At 44.4% G+C, this 18,918-nt stretch overlaps 1 protein-coding gene across 1 annotated transcript in view; it reads right to left on the bottom strand.

Annotated features, from left to right (window-relative positions):
- Window positions 1-917: 917 nt before the first annotated feature.
- LOC126195694 (uncharacterized) overlaps window positions 918-18,918 on the bottom strand; it is a 352,274-nt gene continuing 334,273 nt past the window's right edge. The window contains exon 2 of the mRNA XM_049934321.1: window positions 918-1,019. Coding sequence (XP_049790278.1) covers window positions 966-1,019 — 54 coding nt within the window. The 3' untranslated portion in view covers window positions 918-965. The remainder of the gene's footprint in view (window positions 1,020-18,918) is intronic.

Below are 18,918 nucleotides of genomic sequence, written 5' to 3'. Positions count from 1 at the left end.
CCACTTCGGCCGGCTTCGTGTCAGTTATCGGTCGCACATTGCAGCGGCACTGAGGATCGTCTTGTACCTTTTTCGGCGGGAAGTGTTTGATCATCCACCATAGAGCCCGGACTTGGATCCCGCTGATTTTCATCTCAGCTCACATGAACCGCTAGCTATGAAGACAACATTTTGACAAAGAAAACAAGCTGCAGATCAGTGTAGAGAATTGGCAGAAAGCATAGGCATATGACAGGTATATTGGCAAGTTGGTACAATACTATGAGAACTGTCTGAGTCGGAGCGGCAACTATGTAGAGTAGTAGGCGGAAGTTGTAGCTAACTATTGCAAATAAATTTTTTTTGATTTTCACTGTGGTTTCCATTTCGCGATCGATCGTACCTTACTTTCCGAATAGCTCTCGTCCATGAAGTAAAAAAAAAAAAAAAGAAAAAGAAGAAGAGGAAGAAGACGAGTTTAGCAGGACGCTTTATACAAATATTTTCAACGAAAGAAAAATTGTCATTTGATAAAAGGTTGTGGAAAACAGAATGAAGATGTGGAATGCTTACGAGAGAGAGGGAGGGTGAGAGGGAGGGAGGGAGGCTCATTACAATGCCAGTAAACGCGGAGCGACAGATAACAGGTGGCTCAAGAGCCCAGCGATGCGAAGGACAATGAGCCATTGTGCGGCTGGCTTACCAAACGGGGCATGCAGAGACATACGCCGCGGTCTCTGTGACTTCGGCATGTCGCCATAGGCTTGAGTATCTGCTCTTGTCAGCTGTCGCTGCCCGTAAAAACCGGGCAGCTGAACATGCTATTCCGATTGCTTTGGTAATACCGAGAAAGCTTATAGGGAGCTCCCTAACAGATTCGTTCACACTCAAGTGGAATCGCAAATGTGGGCTACTTCTGCTGGAAACCCCAAGCTTACCTCTATATGTGGGTTGAGAGTTAGTAAGGAGGCTCGTTGGCTGGGATGTTAAGACTCTTGCTCTGCATCCATCAGGTCTGGACCTTCGATAGCTTCGGTAATCTACAAAAAGAGAAAATGTGAAGTATGTGAGGTCTCATTCTGAGGAAGTGGGGTCCAAGTCCCCTTCAAGTTTTACAGATTTATGTCCTCAGTGAGCTTTATAAATGGCGGGATGGCTCCTTAAACAGGCCATCAATGCTCCCACCTTCCCTCCACCAACGCAGTTGTAATGAAATCAACGCCGGCGTCGCATTCGCTTTCCTTCATTCTAAACATCCATTGGTGACGTTAATGAAGGTCGCCTTCTAGCAACATCGGTAAGAGCTTGTGGTTTCAATACATTCCAGAACTACATTGCCATAAAATACTGAATGATGTTGGAAACTTTACTATCGCTGTGGGTGTTATCATAGATTCATTCCCTTGCCACACACTCGCGGCATTGAATTTAGCGGCTTTGGAACACATGAGAAAAGCTTCGACTGGAATGCTGCTCATAAACATTTCACAATCGGCTGAATCCATTCAGCATCCTCAAAATGTTCCACTTTGAGGAGAGATTTGACTCTGGGAAAGAAAATTAAATCTCTTGCGTTCAAACCAAGCGAATTTGGGTACGTTTTAAAGCTTTTATCCTTCTTTTGGCCAACATTTGACGCATTAGAATGTGTCATAATGCCAGTAACGAAAGACAAATAATAGATGCGCACCACTGCACATTCCGTGGACTCTATAAACGCACTGTTGCCGACCGCTTACACAAGAAAATGCAGTATAGAGAATGTCAACATGTACATATACACCCATTGTCCGAAAACTATCAAATACATGATAGTTTTTTGTCTATATAGGTCCGTAACAATGTCACCTGTTACTCGTGCAACCGACTGTGTAATTTTAAAATTGAATTTTTTTCTTGTTCTCCAAAGTATCCTCAGCGGCGCTGATATTGGTGTGAATAATAACATACGAAAGTAACGGATGTTTTACTTTAAACGTGAACATTTTAGGTTAAACTTCACCGTGACGGCTATGAACAACGATTGAAAATACGAACTACAGTAATCAGTCACATTTATTATTCTTCCCACTACGCGTTTCGGATGATTACGCCTCGATTATCAGAATGCCAACTGGTGGGATGTTTTCCAGAGGTCAGATGCATGCATTTCCAGTCATGACGTTCTATAAACTGAAGTAAGCATCCCAATTTATTGAAAGTGTATAACATGCGACAACGAGGGGAAAATCAGCCTGTGACCATTCAAAGAGAGTGCTGCAAGTTCCTACAAAAAGTGCTACATACAGATAATCCATGCCTTATTAACTGACTTAACTCCATCTGATAATGAAAGTTTAAGCCTTAATAAGGCAAGATTAATAAATATGTCTCTTAACAGCAGTTCCTATTTTCAAAGAATATTTTAATCTCTGCAGAAATAGATTTGTTATTTCATTGTATAAACCATAATACTTTCGCTATTTGAGTATATTTTGTTTGTTATTTCTTTATTTAGCGTCTGGCGGAACACACCATTATTCAGATTTAAAACAACTAACACACTCCATCCCAATTCAATATGGAATTGTCCTTCCATGTATAAAACGGCATCACCGTCTGATTACTTTACAAATGAGCTAATGTGTTAAACATTTGACGTTCAGCAAGAAAAATCCTTATGGTTGAAGACACAAAACGGTAATAATGTTCGTTTTATTAGTTTCGGATTATACACCAATAAGCTACTGAATATGTCAAAACTATAACTAGCTATGAATGAGAAAAAAAAATTAGAAATGATTTGAAACTGTTATTTATAAGTTTGTTGGAAGTCATTTGTTGGAAGTCACTAAGTGCTCTCACTATCAAATACTAGATGAGAGTATTCTGGGTAATTTGCGCTCCGTTTTAAGGTAATTTTTGATGCATATCGATGTTTATAACGTTATATCTCCTGAGTTATGTGTCGTACAATGACATAATTTTGCAGGTACATTCAGTGGTATAAGTGGACACTGTCTGAAAATTATGTTACAAATAGAGTACATAGCAAGGAAGTAATAAGTTAAAACCTCGTGCCTGATGGTACATTTTACTGCAGGAGAAGCGAAAGGGAATAAGTGATAAACTTCTTTTTCCTTTCATTATTTTGTGTCTGTCGGTTGCATCGTGACTTGATGCGGAATCAGGGATGACGAGTGGAAATGTGTGCCGGACCGGGACTCGAACGCAGGACTCCTGTTTCCGAGATAGTTAGGTAAGCCGCTGCGTATTTATCATAAATGCGTAGAATATCTCGCCACGCTCCCCCGTCGACTCACACTCACACCAAGTGTCATCTATCCACAGTCCCTATCTACATCCTCCATGCTCGCTAATTTTAGGTTCCTGCTCGAAGCCGATCAATAGTGCATCCATAATGAAGGTTGGGGATTCATTGCTCATCAAGGTAAATCGATTATATGAGTGTATGATGTCGCTACTGTCGGACAACTGAGGAAGAAAAGACACTACGCCTTCATATAAGAATTTGGGTAATTTGCGCGGCGTGAGCTATGCTGCCACAAGACATGCACATAGTTTCTGAATTTAGTACTCGACGTATTGCGTTAAATCTTTAATGTAAGATTATACACGTTAATGAGCAAATTATGAGAGCATTTTAAACATTCAAATTCGATCAGTAAATATACGAAATACAGAAACGAAATTTTTGTTGGCCCTAGAAGCCGTTAGAGAGCAAACCTAGAACTCGAACTGGATGTTAAGCTTTATCCGTTAAGTAATATAAATGGTGTCAATGAAAAATAGTCACAACATACAGTGAAAATAAATTGCACGTGTGGTGAAATGTTAAATAACAGTCAAACGGCGATAGCATCATCATTTAGATAATAAAAACCAGTGCTTGGAATTGAGTCGGTTCGCTCCGGTATGTCGTACTGGTAAGTCTTGTTGTTGTTGTTGTGGTCTTCAGTCCTGAAACTGGTATGATGCAGCTCTCCATGCTACTCTATCTTGTGCAAGCTTCTTCATCTCCCAGTACCTACTGCAACCTACGTCCTTCTGAATCTGTTTAGTGTTTTCATCTCTTCGTCTCCCTCTACGATTTTTACCCTCCACACTGCCCTCCAATACTAAATTGGTGATGGACTCGCATTCGGGAGGACGACGGTTCAATCCCGTCTCCGGCCATCCTGATTTAGGTTTTCCGTGATTTCCCTAAATCGTGTCAGGCAAATGCCGGGATGGTTCCTTTGAAAGGGCACGGCCGATTTCCTTCCCAATCCTTCCCTCACCCGAGCTTGCGCTCCGTCTCTAATGACCTCGTTGTCGACGGGACGTTAAACACTAACCACCACCACCACTAAATTGGTGATCTCTTGATGCCTCAGATTATGCCCCACCAACCGATCCCTTCTCCTAGTCAAGTTGTGCCACAAATTTCTCTTCTCTCCAATTCTATTCAATACCTCCTCATTAGTTATGCGATCTACCCATCTAATCTTCAGCATTCTTCTGTAGCACCACATTTCGAAGCCTTCTATTCTCTTCTTTTCTAAACGATTTATCGTCCACGTTTCACTTCCATACATGGCTACCATCCATACGAATACTTTCAGAAACGATTTCCTGGCACTTAAATCTATACTCGATGTTAACAAACTTCTCTTCTTCAGAAACGCTTTCCTTGCCATTGACACTCTACATTTTATATCCTCTCTACTTCGACCATCAACAGTTATTTTGGTCCCCAAATAGCAAAACTCCTTTACTACTTTAAGCCTCTCATTTCCTTATCTAATTCCCGCAGCATCACCCTATTAAATTCGACTACCTTCCATTATCCTCGTTTTGCTTCTGTTGATGTTCATCTTATATCCTCCTTTCAAGACACTGTCCATTCCGTTCAAAAGCTCTTCCAGGTCCTTTGCTGTCTCTGACAGAATTTCAATGTCATCGGCGAACCTGAAAGTTTTTGTTACTTCTCCTTGTGAAAAAAAAAAAAAAATCGGTACCGCAGATTTTGAGATGTGGTATGATAGAACTTTTGTTGCGGTTGAAGCGACGTAAGACAAATGCTGTAGTCACGTGTCTAAAATGCCCAGAAAAGCGTTAAAATAACGTTTTAAGAAGTATAAGTTTCAAATACGGCAACCTCTTTTCCATACCAAGTACTGACAATAACTAAAATTTGGAATTAATTTACCGCTGCTTCAAAGAAAGGAAATGAAATAGGATGCCAGTAGGGTTCAAATAATTCAAATGGCTCTGAGCACTATGGGACTTAACATCTGTGGTCATCAGTCCCCTAGAACTTACAAGGGAACCTCCCCATCGCACCCCATCAGATTTAGTTATAAGTTGGCACAGTGGGTAGGCCTTGACAAAATGAACACAGATCAATTGAGAAAACAGGAAGCAGTTGTGTGGAACTATGAAAAAATAAGCAAAATATACAAACTGATTAGTCCATGCGAAGATAGGCAACATCAAGGATGAATTGAACTCAGGAGCGCCGTGGTCCCGTGGTTAGCGTGAGCAGGTGCGGAACGAGAGGTCCTTGGTTCAAGTCTCCCCTCAAGTGAAACGTTTTTCTTTATTTTCGCAAAGTTCTGTCCATTCGTTCATTGACGTCTCTGTTCACTGTAATAAGTTTAGTGTCTGTGTTTTGCGACCGCACCGCAAAACCGTGCTATTAGTAGACGAAAGGACGTGCCTCTCCAATGGGAACCGAAAAAATTTGATCGCAACGTCATAGGTCAACCGATTCCTCCACAGAAAAACACGTCTGATATATTCTATACGACACTGGTGAGGGCATGTGCGTCACATGACAGGAATATGTTGTCGACCCACCTAACTTGTACACTTGGCGAATGGGTAAAAAGATTCTTCTACATTGCCCGATTTAGGTTTTCTTGTGGATGTGAGAATTACTCCCAAAAAGTGATGAAAACATAAGAATTTTCACATAAACTGCAACAAATGAATCCAACAGTTTCACAGTCGCACACTTTTCCCTGTGCTCTGTCAAAACATATGTAAACGTTTTCAATTTTTTCCGTGTGTATACCGTCAAATCCTTCATATGTCCAAGCAAATCTGAACATGTCCTGGAATTTTGGAGAGCGAAGTTGATTATGTGTGAGTGCCTGAACTTTGATAATTGTCTGAAAATAAAAAATAAAATTTTACGCTCGAAGAAGACTTGAACCAAAGACCTCTCGTTCCGCAGTTGCTCACGCTAACCACGGGTCCACAGCGCTCCTGAGCTCAGATCATCCTTGATGTTGCCTATCTTCGCATGGACTACTCAGATTGTATATTTTGCTTATTTTTTTCGTAGTTCCACACAACTTCTTGTTTTCTCGATTGATATGTGTTCAGTTTTTCAAGGCCTATCCACTGTGCCAACTTATAACTAAATCTGAGGGTGGTGCGATGGGGAGGTTCCCTTGTTAGAACTACCTAAACCTAACTAACCTAAGGACATCACACACATCCATGCCCGAGACACGATTCGAACCTGCGACCGTTGCGGTTGCGCGGTTCCAGACTGTAGCGCCTAGAACCGCTCGGCCACTCCAGCCGGCTGCCCCTAGGGAATCAGGTGTATAAGCAACAAGCGAGAGACCAACTGCGCGCATGAGCCGCTGCCAACGTCAGTGACTGAATGATTTGTCTGTCAGCTGGCACTGCGGTGACAGCTGGTGGTGACAGAAGCCCGCCGTCTGGAGCGCCGCGTAGCGTCGTCCGGGAAGCGCCTCGAGCAGATGAGTGGAGCGGGGCAGAGCGGGGAGCAGGGGAGCCCACGCTCATCAGGCGGCGCCACGGCCGTGGGAACGCCGCATCAAACGCGCCGCGCACGCCCACACCGCCGCGGAGCCGCCTCCGTCTGACAACTTGCTTAACTGGCCGCTTCTCCTCAGTTTTAATTACTCCTACTGCGGCCTGTCGTAGCCTCCAGTCCGGCTCACTACTGTCGTCTGCACCGAGACGTTTCCGCCGCCTCACCTGTTGTGTCAACGAGGGTTTCGGCGAAGTGCCTGGATTCACATCCACCGTCGCCGACTGCCATTTGTTTTCGAAATTTTCTGTGATAGTCAATGACAATGATCTCCATTAGATCTTGATTTCCACTGGATCTCACAGACTTCCCGGACTCTACAACAAACTGACTTCTCGCATTGTTGTTGTTGTGGTCTTCAGTCCTGAGACTGGTTTGATGCAGCTCTCCATGCTACTCTATCCTGTGCAAGCTTCTTCATCTCCCAGTACCTACTGCAACCTACATCCTTCTGAATCTGCTTGGTGTATTCATCTCTTGGTCTCCCTCTACGATTTTTACCCTCCACGCTGCCCTCCAATAATAAATTGGTGATCCCTTGATGCCTCAGAATATGTCCTACCAACCGATCCCTTCTTCTAGTCAAGTTGTGCCACAAACTTCTCTTCTCCCCAATCCTATTCAGTACTTCCTCATTAGTTATGTGATCTACCCATCTAATCTTCAGCATTCTTTTGTAGCACCACATTTCGAAAGCTTCCATTCTCTTCTTGTCCAAACTATTTATCGTCCATGTTTCACTTCCATACATGGCTATATTCCATACAAATACTTTCAGAAACGACTTCCTGACACTTAAATCTATACTCGATGTTAACAAATTTCTCTTCTTCAGTAACGCTTTCCTTGGCATTGACAGTCTACATTTTACATCCTCTCTACTTCGACCATCATCAGTTATTTTACTCCCCAAATAGCAAAACTCCTTTACTACTTGAAGTGTCTCATTTCCTAATCTAATTCCCTCAGCATTACCCTACTTAATTCGACTACATTCCATTATCCTCGTTTTGCTTTTGTTGATGTTCATCTTATATCCTCCTTTCAAGACACTGTCCATTCCATTCAACTGCTCTTCGAAGTCCTTTGCTGTCTCTGACAGAATTACAATGTCAACGGCGAACCTCAAAGTTTTTATTTCTTCTCCATGAATTTTAATACCTACTACAAATTTTTCTTTTGTTTCCTTTACGGCTTGCTCAATATACAGATTGAATAACATTGGGGAGAGGCTACAACCCTGTCTCACTCCCTTCCCAACCACTGCTTCCCTTTCATACCCCTCGACTCTTATAACTGCCATCTGGCTTCTGTACAAATTGTAAATAGCCTTTCGCTCCCTGTATTTTACCCCTGCCACCTTTAGAATTTGAAAGAGCGTATTCCAGTCAACATTGTCAAAAGCCTTCTCCAAGTCCGCAAATGCCAAAAACGTAGATTTGCCTTTCCTTAATCTTTCTTCTAAGATAAGTCGTAGGGTCCGTTTTGTTTCACGTGTTCCAACAATTCTACGGAACCCAAACTGATCTTCGCCGAGGTCGGCTTCTACCAGTTTTTCCATTCGTCTGTAAAGAATTCGTGTTAGTATTTTGCAGCTGTGACTTATTAAACTAATAGTTCGGTAATTTTCACATCTGTCAACACCTGCTTTCTTCGGGATTGGAATTATTATATTCTTCTTGAAGTATTTCGCGTGTCTCATACATCTTGCTCACCAGATGGTAGAGTTTTCTCAGGACTGGCTCTCCCAAGGCCTTCTCACATACTAATAAAAGAAATTACGCTGAAGTGAAGAAAAGTCATGGAATACTTCCTAACATCGTATCAGACCACCTTTAGCCAGGCGTATTGTAGCAACTCCACGCGGTGTGTACTCAGAACGTCGCTGAAAGTCCCCCCCCCCCCCCCCTACCATCAGATCTCACCAACTGAAATCTGGACTCATCTGACCAGGCCAAGGTTTTCCAGTCGTCCAGGGTTCAACCTATACGGACACGAGCCCTCAAAAGGTAGTGCAGGAAAGATATGTACGGTTAGCAACTGCCGACAGATTTCGCCGCATTGTCCTAATGGATACGTTCTTTGTACGTTCCACATTGATTCCTGCACTGTTACTTGTCTGTTAGCACTGGCAACTCTACGCAAAAGTCGCTGCTCTCGGTCGTTAAGGCCGTCCTAAATGACCTTTCTTCTCCAATTTCTTGGGGGACTTCTTGGTTGGTTCAAAAATGGTTCAAATGGCTCTAAGCACTATGGGACTTAACTGCTGAGGTCCCCTAAACTTAGAACTAGTTAAACCTAACTAACCTAAGGACATAACACACATCCATGTCCGAGAGAGGATTCGAACCAGCGACTGTAGCACCAACGCGGTTCCTGACTGAAGCGCCTAGAACCGCTCGGCCACAGCACCCGGCCCTGATTGGTGGTCTCTCTGTCCACTTTAAGAGATGTCTCCAGTCCAGGGCCATATCTCAAATACTTCTAGAAATTTCATTTCGTATTTGCTGACAGTCCATATTTCACAGTCTTAGAGTGAATGCTGTGCCTCAAATGTAGCTCTTAACTACTTCTTTGCTCATTTCGACTTTTTATGTTCTCTGAACTAAGCATTTCTCATTTATTCATGAACAGTGCTGAATCTCTGCTTCTTTGCCTCTTCAGTCTTCAGTTGACTCTCTTCCTAAGTATTGGTATGTTTTTGTTCTATATTTTTCCTTTGATGTTTATTTCTTCTGGTTCCTTCGAACAAAGAGTGTGTCTGTATTTGTGGGTTAATTTGTGTTTTGTGCTCATCCCATAGCAACGTATCCATAATTTCTAACATTTCTTGGAAGTTTCTTTCATCTGGAGCTATCACATCTACGTCATTCGCAGTCCTAAGTACATGTATTCCTTTTCCAATAATTTTGACACATGTATAGTACTCAATACTTAGAAATTCCATGTAGATGTTGCTTAGTGATCGGAGTGGTTGCACACTTTGCCAACATCTTTAAGAATTCTACCTTATTTTTATGTATTTTTTATTTGTACTATGGCTGTTTGTTCTTTGTATAGTTACACTACTGGCCATTAAAATTGCTACACCACGAAGATGACGTGCTACAGACGCGAAATTTAACCGACAGGAAGAAGATGCTGTGATATGCAAATGATTAGCTTTTCAGAGCGTTCACACAAGGTTGGCGCCGGTGGCGACACCTAAAAAGTGCTGACATGAGTAAAGTGTCCAACCGATTTCTCATACACAAACAGCAATTGACCGGTGTAGCCTGGTGAAACGTTGTGTGATGCCTCATGTAAGGAGGAGAAAAGCGTACCATCACGTTTCCGACTTTGATAAAGGTCGGATTGTAACCTATCGCGCTTGCGGTTTATCGTATCGCGATATTGCTGCTCGTGTTAGTCGAGATCCAATGACTGTTAGCAGAATATGGAATCGGTGGGTTCAGTAGGGTAATACGGAACGCCGTGCTGGATCCCAACGGTCTCGTATCACTAGCAGTCGAGATAGCACGCATCTTATCCGCATGGCTGTAACGGATCGTGCAGCCACGTCTCGATCCCTGAGTCAACAGATGGGGACGATTGCAAGACAACAACCATCTTCACGAACAGTTCGACGACGTTTGCAGCAGCATGGACTATCGGCTCGGAGACCATGGCTGCGCTTACCCTTGATGCTGCATCACAGACAGGAGCGCCTGCGATGGTATACTCAAGGACGAACATGGGTGCACGAATGGCAAAACGGAATTTTTCCGGATGAATCCAGGTTCTGTTTACAGCATCATGATGGTCGCATCCGTGCTTGGCGACATCTCGGAGAACGCATTGGAAGCTTGTATTCGTCATCGCCATACTGGCGTATCATCCGGCGTGATGGTATGGGGTGCCATTGGTTACACGTCTCGGTCACCTCTTGTTCGCATTGACGGCACTTTGAACAGTGGACGTTACATTCCAGATCTATTACGACCCGTTGCCCTACCCTTCATTCGATCCCTGCGAAACCCTACGTTTAAGCAGGATAATGCACAACCGCATGTTACAGGACCTGTGCGGGCCTTTGTGGATACAGAAAATGTTCGACTGCTGCCCTGGCCAGCACATTCTCCAGATCTGTCACCAACTGAAGACGTCTGGTCAATGGTGGCCGAGCAACTGGCTCGTCACAATACGCCAGTCACTAGTCTTGGTGAACTGTGGTATCGTGTTGAAGTCGTATGGGCAGCTGTACCTGCACACGCACTCCAAGTTTTGTTTGACTCAATGCCCAGGCGTATCAAGGCCGTTATTAGGGCCAGAGGTGGTTGTTCTGGGTACTGATTACTCAGGAACTATGCACCCAAATTGCGTGAAAATGTAATCACATGTCAGTTGTAGTATAATATATTGGTCCAATGAATACCCGTTTATCATCAGCATTTCTTCTTGTTGTTGCAATTTTAATGGCCAGTTGTGTAATTGTTGTTTCTGAGTAAAGTGTCATTTCTACTTCTCTCACTTCACTTTTCATGCCGTTACCTCCTGTACTATGTTGTAGCACTTCTAAGCATGGTCTAAATGTCATGGAATTACTTGGCAGTGCCACATCGTGCGAAACTTAGTTTCATCCTTAAGTTTTTGACGCCATTGTATTCACGCGCCACGCCACGAAACCCCGGAGGTGTAGCTGCGTCAGGTAACGGCAAGCAGCGGCGACGCGCGACGTGGCGGCCTTTTACGACGGCGTTAAAAGTCGCCAGTGGCGGCGCCAGAGCGTTCTAAGAAGCTGGCAGCGGCGGGGCACGCGCTAATTGCGGCGACACTGGAGCCGGCTTCACAGCGGCCGACACCCGCTAATTGTGCGGCCGGCCGCCAATTGACACCGACGCCGCCCCGGCCGCGGCGGCGGCGGCAGGAGGCTGACAGCGCCTCAGGCAGGCGACAACAACGACAGCGACGACGTCTCCGTATTTGGCGCTGCGGAGCTCGCGTCTACCCGTCCTTCTTGTCTACCTCACATACACACACAAACGACGGGGTAAACGCTATCCAGTACCAGCAACCTCCTAACAAAGCAAATACACTACTGGCCATTAAAATTGCTACACCAAGAAGAAATGTAGATGATAAACGGGTATTCTTAGGACAAGTATATTATACTACAACTCATATGTCATTATATTTTCACGCAATTTGGGTGCATAGATCCTGAGAAATCAGTACCCAGAACAACCACCTCCGGCAGTAACAACGGCCTTGATACGCTTGGGCATTAAGTCAAACAGAGCTTGGATGACGTGTACAGGTACAGCTGCCCATGCAGCTTCAACACAATGCCACAGTTCATCAAGAGTAGTGACTGGCATATTGTGACGAGCCAGTTGCTCGGCCACCATTGACCAGACGTTTTCAATTGGTGAGAGACCTGGAGAATGTGCTGTCCAGGACAGCAGTCGAACACTTTCTGTATCCACAAAGGCCCGTACAGGACCTGCAACATGCGGTCATGCATTATCCTGCTGAAATGTAGGGTTTCGCAGGGATCGAATGAAGGGTACAGCCACGGGTCATAACACATCTTAAATGTATCGTCCACTGTTCAAAGTGCCGTCAATGCGAACAAGAGGTTCCGAGACGTGTAACCAATAGCACGTATGCGACCATCATGATGCCGTGAACAGAACCTGAATTCAACCGAAAAAATGACGTTTTGCCATTCGTACACCCAGGTTTGTCGTTGAGTACACCATCGCAGTCGCTCCTGTCTGTGATGCAGCGTCAAGGGTAAGCGCAGCCATGGTCTCTGAGCCGATAGTCCATGCTGCTGCAAACGTCGTCGAACTGTTCGAGCAGATGGTTGTTGTCTTGTAAACGTCCCCATCTGTTGACTCAGGGATCGAGACGTGGCTGCACGATCCGTTACAGCCATGCGGATAAGATGCCTGTCATCTCGACTGCTAGTGATACGAGACCGTTTGGATCCAGCACGGCGTTCCGTATTACCCTCCTGAATGCACCGATTCCATATTCTGCTAACAGCCATTGGAGCTCGACCAACGCGAGCACCAATGTCGCAATACGATAAACCGAAATCGCCATAGGCTGCAATCCTACCTTTATCAAAGTCGGAAACGTGATGGCACGCTTTTCTCCTCCTTACACCAGGCGTCACAACAACGTTTTACCAGGCAACGCCGGTCAACTGCTGATTGTGTATGAGAAATCGGTTGGAAACTTTCCTCATATCAGCACGTTGTAGGTGTCGCCACCGGCGCCAAACTTGTGTGAATGCTCTGAAAAGCTGATCATTTGCATATCACAGCATCTTCTTCTGTCGGTCAAATTTCGCGTCTGTAGCACGTCATCTTCGTGGTGTAGCAATTTTAATGGCCAGTAGTGTACATTACGCTGTGTAGATTAAATTATTCCTAAGTATTCATAATTATCATAAACCATTACTAGGATTTTATTGCATTTCTTATATAGTCTTTTAACCTAGAAAACGCGTTCGGCAAGCAATATGGTGCAAGATGCTCGAAATCCTTAGAAAAATAGGCGTACGATATTTAGAGAATGACGGGTAAATATATGAACGGTTTGTGATCAAAAGTATCCGCACAACACCAAAAACATACGTATTTTATATTATGTGCATTGTGCAGCCACCTACTGACAGGTACTCCATATTTCTCGACCTCAGTAGTCATTAGACATCGTCAGAGAGTGGAATGGGGTGCTCCGCAGAACTGACGGACTTCGAACGCCGTCAGGTGATTGGGTGTCTACGGTCGCAGGTTCGAATCCTGCCTCGGGAATGGATGCTTGTGATGTCCTTAGGTTAGTTAGGTTTGAGTAGTTCTAAGTTCTAGGGGACTGATGACCTCAGATGTTGAGTCCGATAGTGCTCAGAGCCATTTGAACCATTTGATTCGGTGTCACTTGTGTCATACGTCTGTACGCGAGATTTCCACACACCTAAACATCCCTAGGTCCAATGTTTCCGGTGTGTTAGTGAAGTGGAAACGTGAAGGGACACGTGCAGCACAAAAGCGTTCAGGCCAACCTCGTCTGTTGACTCACAGAGACCGCCGACATTTGAAGAGGGCCGTAATGTGTAAAGGGCAGATATCTGTATAGACCATCACACAGGAATTCCAAACTGCACCAGGATCCACTACAAGAACAATGACAGTCAGGCGGGAGGTGAGAAAAGTTGTAGTCCATGGTCGAGCGGCTGCTTATAAGCCATACGTCACGACGCCTCGCTTGGTGTAAGGAGCGTAAACATTAGACGATTAAACAGTGGAAAAACGTTGTGTGGAGTGACGAATCACAGTACAAAATGTGGTGATCCGATGACTGGGTCGGGGTATGGCGAATGCCCGGTGAACATCATCTACCAGCATGTGTAGGGCCAACAGTAAAATTCGGAGGCGGTGGTGTTATGGTGTGGTCGTGTTTTTCATGGAGGGGGCTCGCACCCTTTGTTTTGCGTGGAATTATCACAGTACAGGCCTACATTGATGTTTTGAACACCTTCTTGCTTCCCACTGTTAAAGAGCAATTCGGGGATAGCGATTGCATCTTTCAACATTACCGCGCACGCACCTATTCATTATGCACGACCTGTGGCGGAGTGGTTACACGACAATAACATCCCTGGAATGGACTGCCCTGCACAGAGTCCTGACCTGAATTCTATAGAATACCTTTGGGATGTTTTGGAACGCCGACTTCGTGCCAGGCCTCACCGACCGACATCGATATCTCTCCTCAGTGCAGCACTCCGCGAAGAATGGGCTGCCGTTCCCCCAGAAACCTTCCAGCACCTGATCGAACGTATACCTGTGAGAGTTGAAGCTGTCATCAAGGCTAAGGGCGGGCCAACACCACACTGAATTCCAGCATTACCGATGGAGGGCGCCACGAACTTGTAAGTCATTTTCAGACAGGTATCGATGTATGTATCTCCAACATCTCCTCCAAAACAACTCGATCAATTTCAACCAAATGTGCTACACATACTGATTTCTGTATGAGAATCAGCACTGTGAGGGTTATACATCATAATTACCATAGGAGCGGAGGTACGAACAAAAGGGTATAAACTCCTGACTATATGCTGCCCTGCATGACAGACATGTTCCGCAGGTAGTATGTTCTTGACGTGCAATGGCTACACTTGCAGATGCAGGTCTATATTCTACAGTAACTCTTCCCATTCAGGAATGGTATTTTTGACTAAAAACGGGCCTTTCAAGCAATATACGGTGTAAGTTGGCGACCCTTATGTCGACCGCATTTCAGGAGTGTGGGAATTCTTTGCTCTAAATATGTACTTTTTAGCTGCTTTCACTAACTCAATAGTAGGCAGATATTCGATCTGCATTTGGATCTCACCTGCTTAACTCTTGTGCCGAAAAGGATGCAGTATTCTGCTGCAACCATATTCAATAATTTACGACAAGAATTAAAAAATATAATTAATCCATGTAGTTTCAAGTAGAAACTGAATAATTTACTCGTGCCTCACTCCTTTTATCACGTCGGGGGATTCATAAAAAAAATTAGCGACTTCCTGTGTTGCTTTGCTGATTATACTAGTATATATTGAGAAGCTTATCGGCTGCATAGATTCCTGTAAATTTATTTAATCTATTACTAACTTTTCTGATGTTAATTTCATGTAATGACTCATTCGTGACTATCCATGGACATTAGCTCCTCAATTTGGTCCTATGGTACTAGACGCGTAAAATAAAATTAAAATAAATTTTGTTGCCTAATCTTGCAAGTTAGTTCGAACTGATTATTTTTGATCAAGATTATTTATTTGAATGCTATTTCGATTATCATAAGTGGTTATTTTTTCGTGGGAATCTCGAAAAACACTAACAAGAGACCGTCTTTCATTCTTTTATCTTAACTAAACAAATCGGCACAGTCGGTCAAAGTAATGAATGACCCACTGGCTATTAATTAACCTCAGGTTGAGACCGATAAAGGGGATACTACTACAGTGTGAATCCTGCTTTTCAAAAATACGAGCTCCGCCTCTAGGACGTTCAGCACGGTGCCAGGCCGACCTGTACGTTGGCGAGATCCGCCCGCGGTATCGTTCCCCGGACTGTGGGCACGGAAAATCACAGGAAGGAACAAGAAGATACCAGAAGCTACCGCGGAACTACGCAGCGTGTCAGCCGATCGGTGTCCCGATAGCCGTAATGAAGCTGTGGCGGACACACATCGCGCTGAGAAACAGTGCTATTAATTTCTGCCCGCAGCGCTCGCCCGCCTTCCAGGAAGCGGCGTAATGTGAGCCCAGATGGGGGTCGCGATACCTGCGTGGCGCCTACCTCTTCCCCTCATTGTCTCCCCAGCTTACAAGCCGGGAGCCATCACTGCAGGCAGCTTATCAATATCGTATCATGCAACTAGGGGTGGTCAGCGATCGTCAGTATTTACAAAATATCGACGTTGGGAGTTCAAACATAGACTTGAAACTATCGATACTGAAGACGCCGATACATCGTAACATCGATCTTAAAGATAATATATCAACTGATGGCGGCAGAAAAGCCAAGCTACTTGTTACCACAGTTAGTAATCAATTCGTCATTTAAGAGAATCTTTTTCTAAGATCTCACATAACGATACCAGTGCAACACTAGTCCAAGGTGCATATAGTACAGGTGTAGGGCGAATGGTGGGAAAGGGGGGGGGTTGATTGGGTGGAGAAATGGAGGGGAGGAGCCAGGGACACTGCTACTGTTTTAGCTTAGCGTAATCAGATGCCTCTCATTCCTTCACTTTCATGCATTCTTCTTGTCAAGTGGTAAGTCATCGTAATCTTTCGATTTCTTTCTAAATTGCTAAAATGATACTCAGAATTATGTAAGCACATTTTCAATTTATGATACATACGATCACATTTGATCCACGTAAAATGTAAGAAGTCACATAAAGAAAACCAAGAAATACGTAATTAAGGTTTCTCAGATGTTTTGTGTCCTTCAAGATATCGAAAAAATTATTTGTTACTTCGAAAACTAGTTGTTACGTGTAATGACGACTTTCGTCACTCTTTCATTTTCACCCGACCATGGTAACATTAAAGACTAATAATATGACAGTGTAGGAATACTGTTTTTACCGACGGGCGATGTCAGATAGTTGTTGATATTTTATTTTTACCAATTGCATTGTAAGGAAAGGATTGATGGAGGAAAATTCCATCTTGCGTGAAATGTGGAGTGATTTTTAATAATCACTTTGTACCTGAATCGTCACTGGAAGTATCAACAGGAAATAAAGAAGCATTACAATCAGTATACCAGAAGTTGTGGCATATGTCATTTTAATTAATATTGTATTCATTGAGTAATAGAAACGATATTAGCCGTTCTTTTATGTTGCTCCTGACACAATTCTACAAATTCGTCATTTAGGATCATCGATTTTTGGAGGCGATTATAATCGGCCGTCGATCATGAAATCGATGATTTGACAACATCGCACTTCCTTAGCTGAAACTGCAAGCCGTGTGCAAAAAATTTTTATCGACTTCACATGGGTTTTCGTCATCATCAGTACCAGCGGCAGCAGCAACAGCAGTCGGTTGGCATCGGGTACTGGACGAAGGCCATCTCCAGGTGCTGTAACTGGAAGTTTATGTTATAATACTGCTGGTAGAAGAAATTTCCATGAGCCGTTCTTTGTCTGCTGTTGGAGGCGTGGTGGCGGTGTAGAATATCTCATCTCTAGCCTGTGCGCTTATGTCCTGGGTTAAATCCCAAGCCGGCCACTGTGGCCGAGCGGTTATAGGCGCTTCAGTCCGGAACCGCACTGCTGCTACGGTCGCAGGTCGAATCATGCCTCCGGCATGAATGTGTGTGATGTCCTTAGGTTAGTTAGGTTTAAGTAGTTCTAAGTCTATGGGACTGATGACCTCAGCTGTTAAATCCCATAGTGCTTAGAGCCATTTGAACCATTTTTGAACCACGATTAAAATCGGTGTACCTCTGGGTCGAGCGCCATTGCGCAAGCGTGCGTTAGCGAAGTCGGCTGCAGATACGGGTAAAATAACAGCACACTAAAGAAATATAGCCCTACATTGATAGCTTTTAATTTCTGCTGGAATGATTCGTGTTCGGCATTATTCCTGTCAGTGGAGAAATTAGGTGTTCTTCGTTACTGACGATAATATGTCCTACAGAAAATGCAAAAAATTGTCCTGAATAACGAACCAACACTGGAGGAAGAGAAAATGTTAGTGACGGGAGAGTTCCACAAGGTTGAGTTTAGGGTCCACTCTTAATTACCTTACCGTAACCGGTCTTATTTCTTCGCGTCAAGGCTGTTTGGCTGGCAGGCTTCACTGTTTGCATTACTGTGCGAATAGCTACGAACACACAAAATCTGGGAGTCCGTCGTCAGCCCTGCTGCGTGTAGGAGGAATTTTGGGCCATCAGAAATGAACTGCACGTTGATGAGAGTTTCTGGATTTTATTGCTAATTAGCGGTCCAGTATGTCACATAATTTGTCTAGTGTCCCACACCTATTTAGAAGCGCATCTATTCCGGCAGCGGACACGCGTGAGATTCCGTGAAATGGCACATCGCGGAGGACCAGTGTAGCAGAGATTCAACGCTGTAGTAACTATACGTAACCAAACGTCTGTAAGAGAAGTTTGACCGAATTTAGCTACGTAGTCTAAAGCACCGAGTGTCGATATGTCTTGTGGTACCACGCTCCTGTAAACGCGGTCGTTAAGAAGGGGAAGCAGAAATAAACCGTGAAACAGTGTAGTTGGCGGGGCGGTAATGAGTGAATGCGGAGTCCGGCGCGGCTGCTTCACGCGCATGTGCAGAGATGGTAATCTAAACGGCGTCTTCCGGCGGCACACACGCCCCTAACAAGCGGCCGCGTGCGGGAGGACACTCTTCCGCAGATAGCATCGCCTCGCATCGCCCCGTTAGCTCAACACGCCTCTTCGTGTGTGGCGGACCGCCTCTCCTCCTTAACTTGCTCGCCGTCTTCCCGTTTAAGCCGAGCGGAAATTTATTTCGAGGCGAGAGCGACTGCTTACTACGTCATAGTTTACGGCTTGTCCCTC

Source organism: Schistocerca nitens, chromosome 7 (assembly GCF_023898315.1).
Source record: "Schistocerca nitens isolate TAMUIC-IGC-003100 chromosome 7, iqSchNite1.1, whole genome shotgun sequence".
Taxonomy (NCBI): domain Eukaryota; kingdom Metazoa; phylum Arthropoda; class Insecta; order Orthoptera; family Acrididae; genus Schistocerca; species Schistocerca nitens.
Note: the sequence above shows the minus strand (reverse complement) of the source record. Positions and strands in the feature narration are given on the sequence as shown.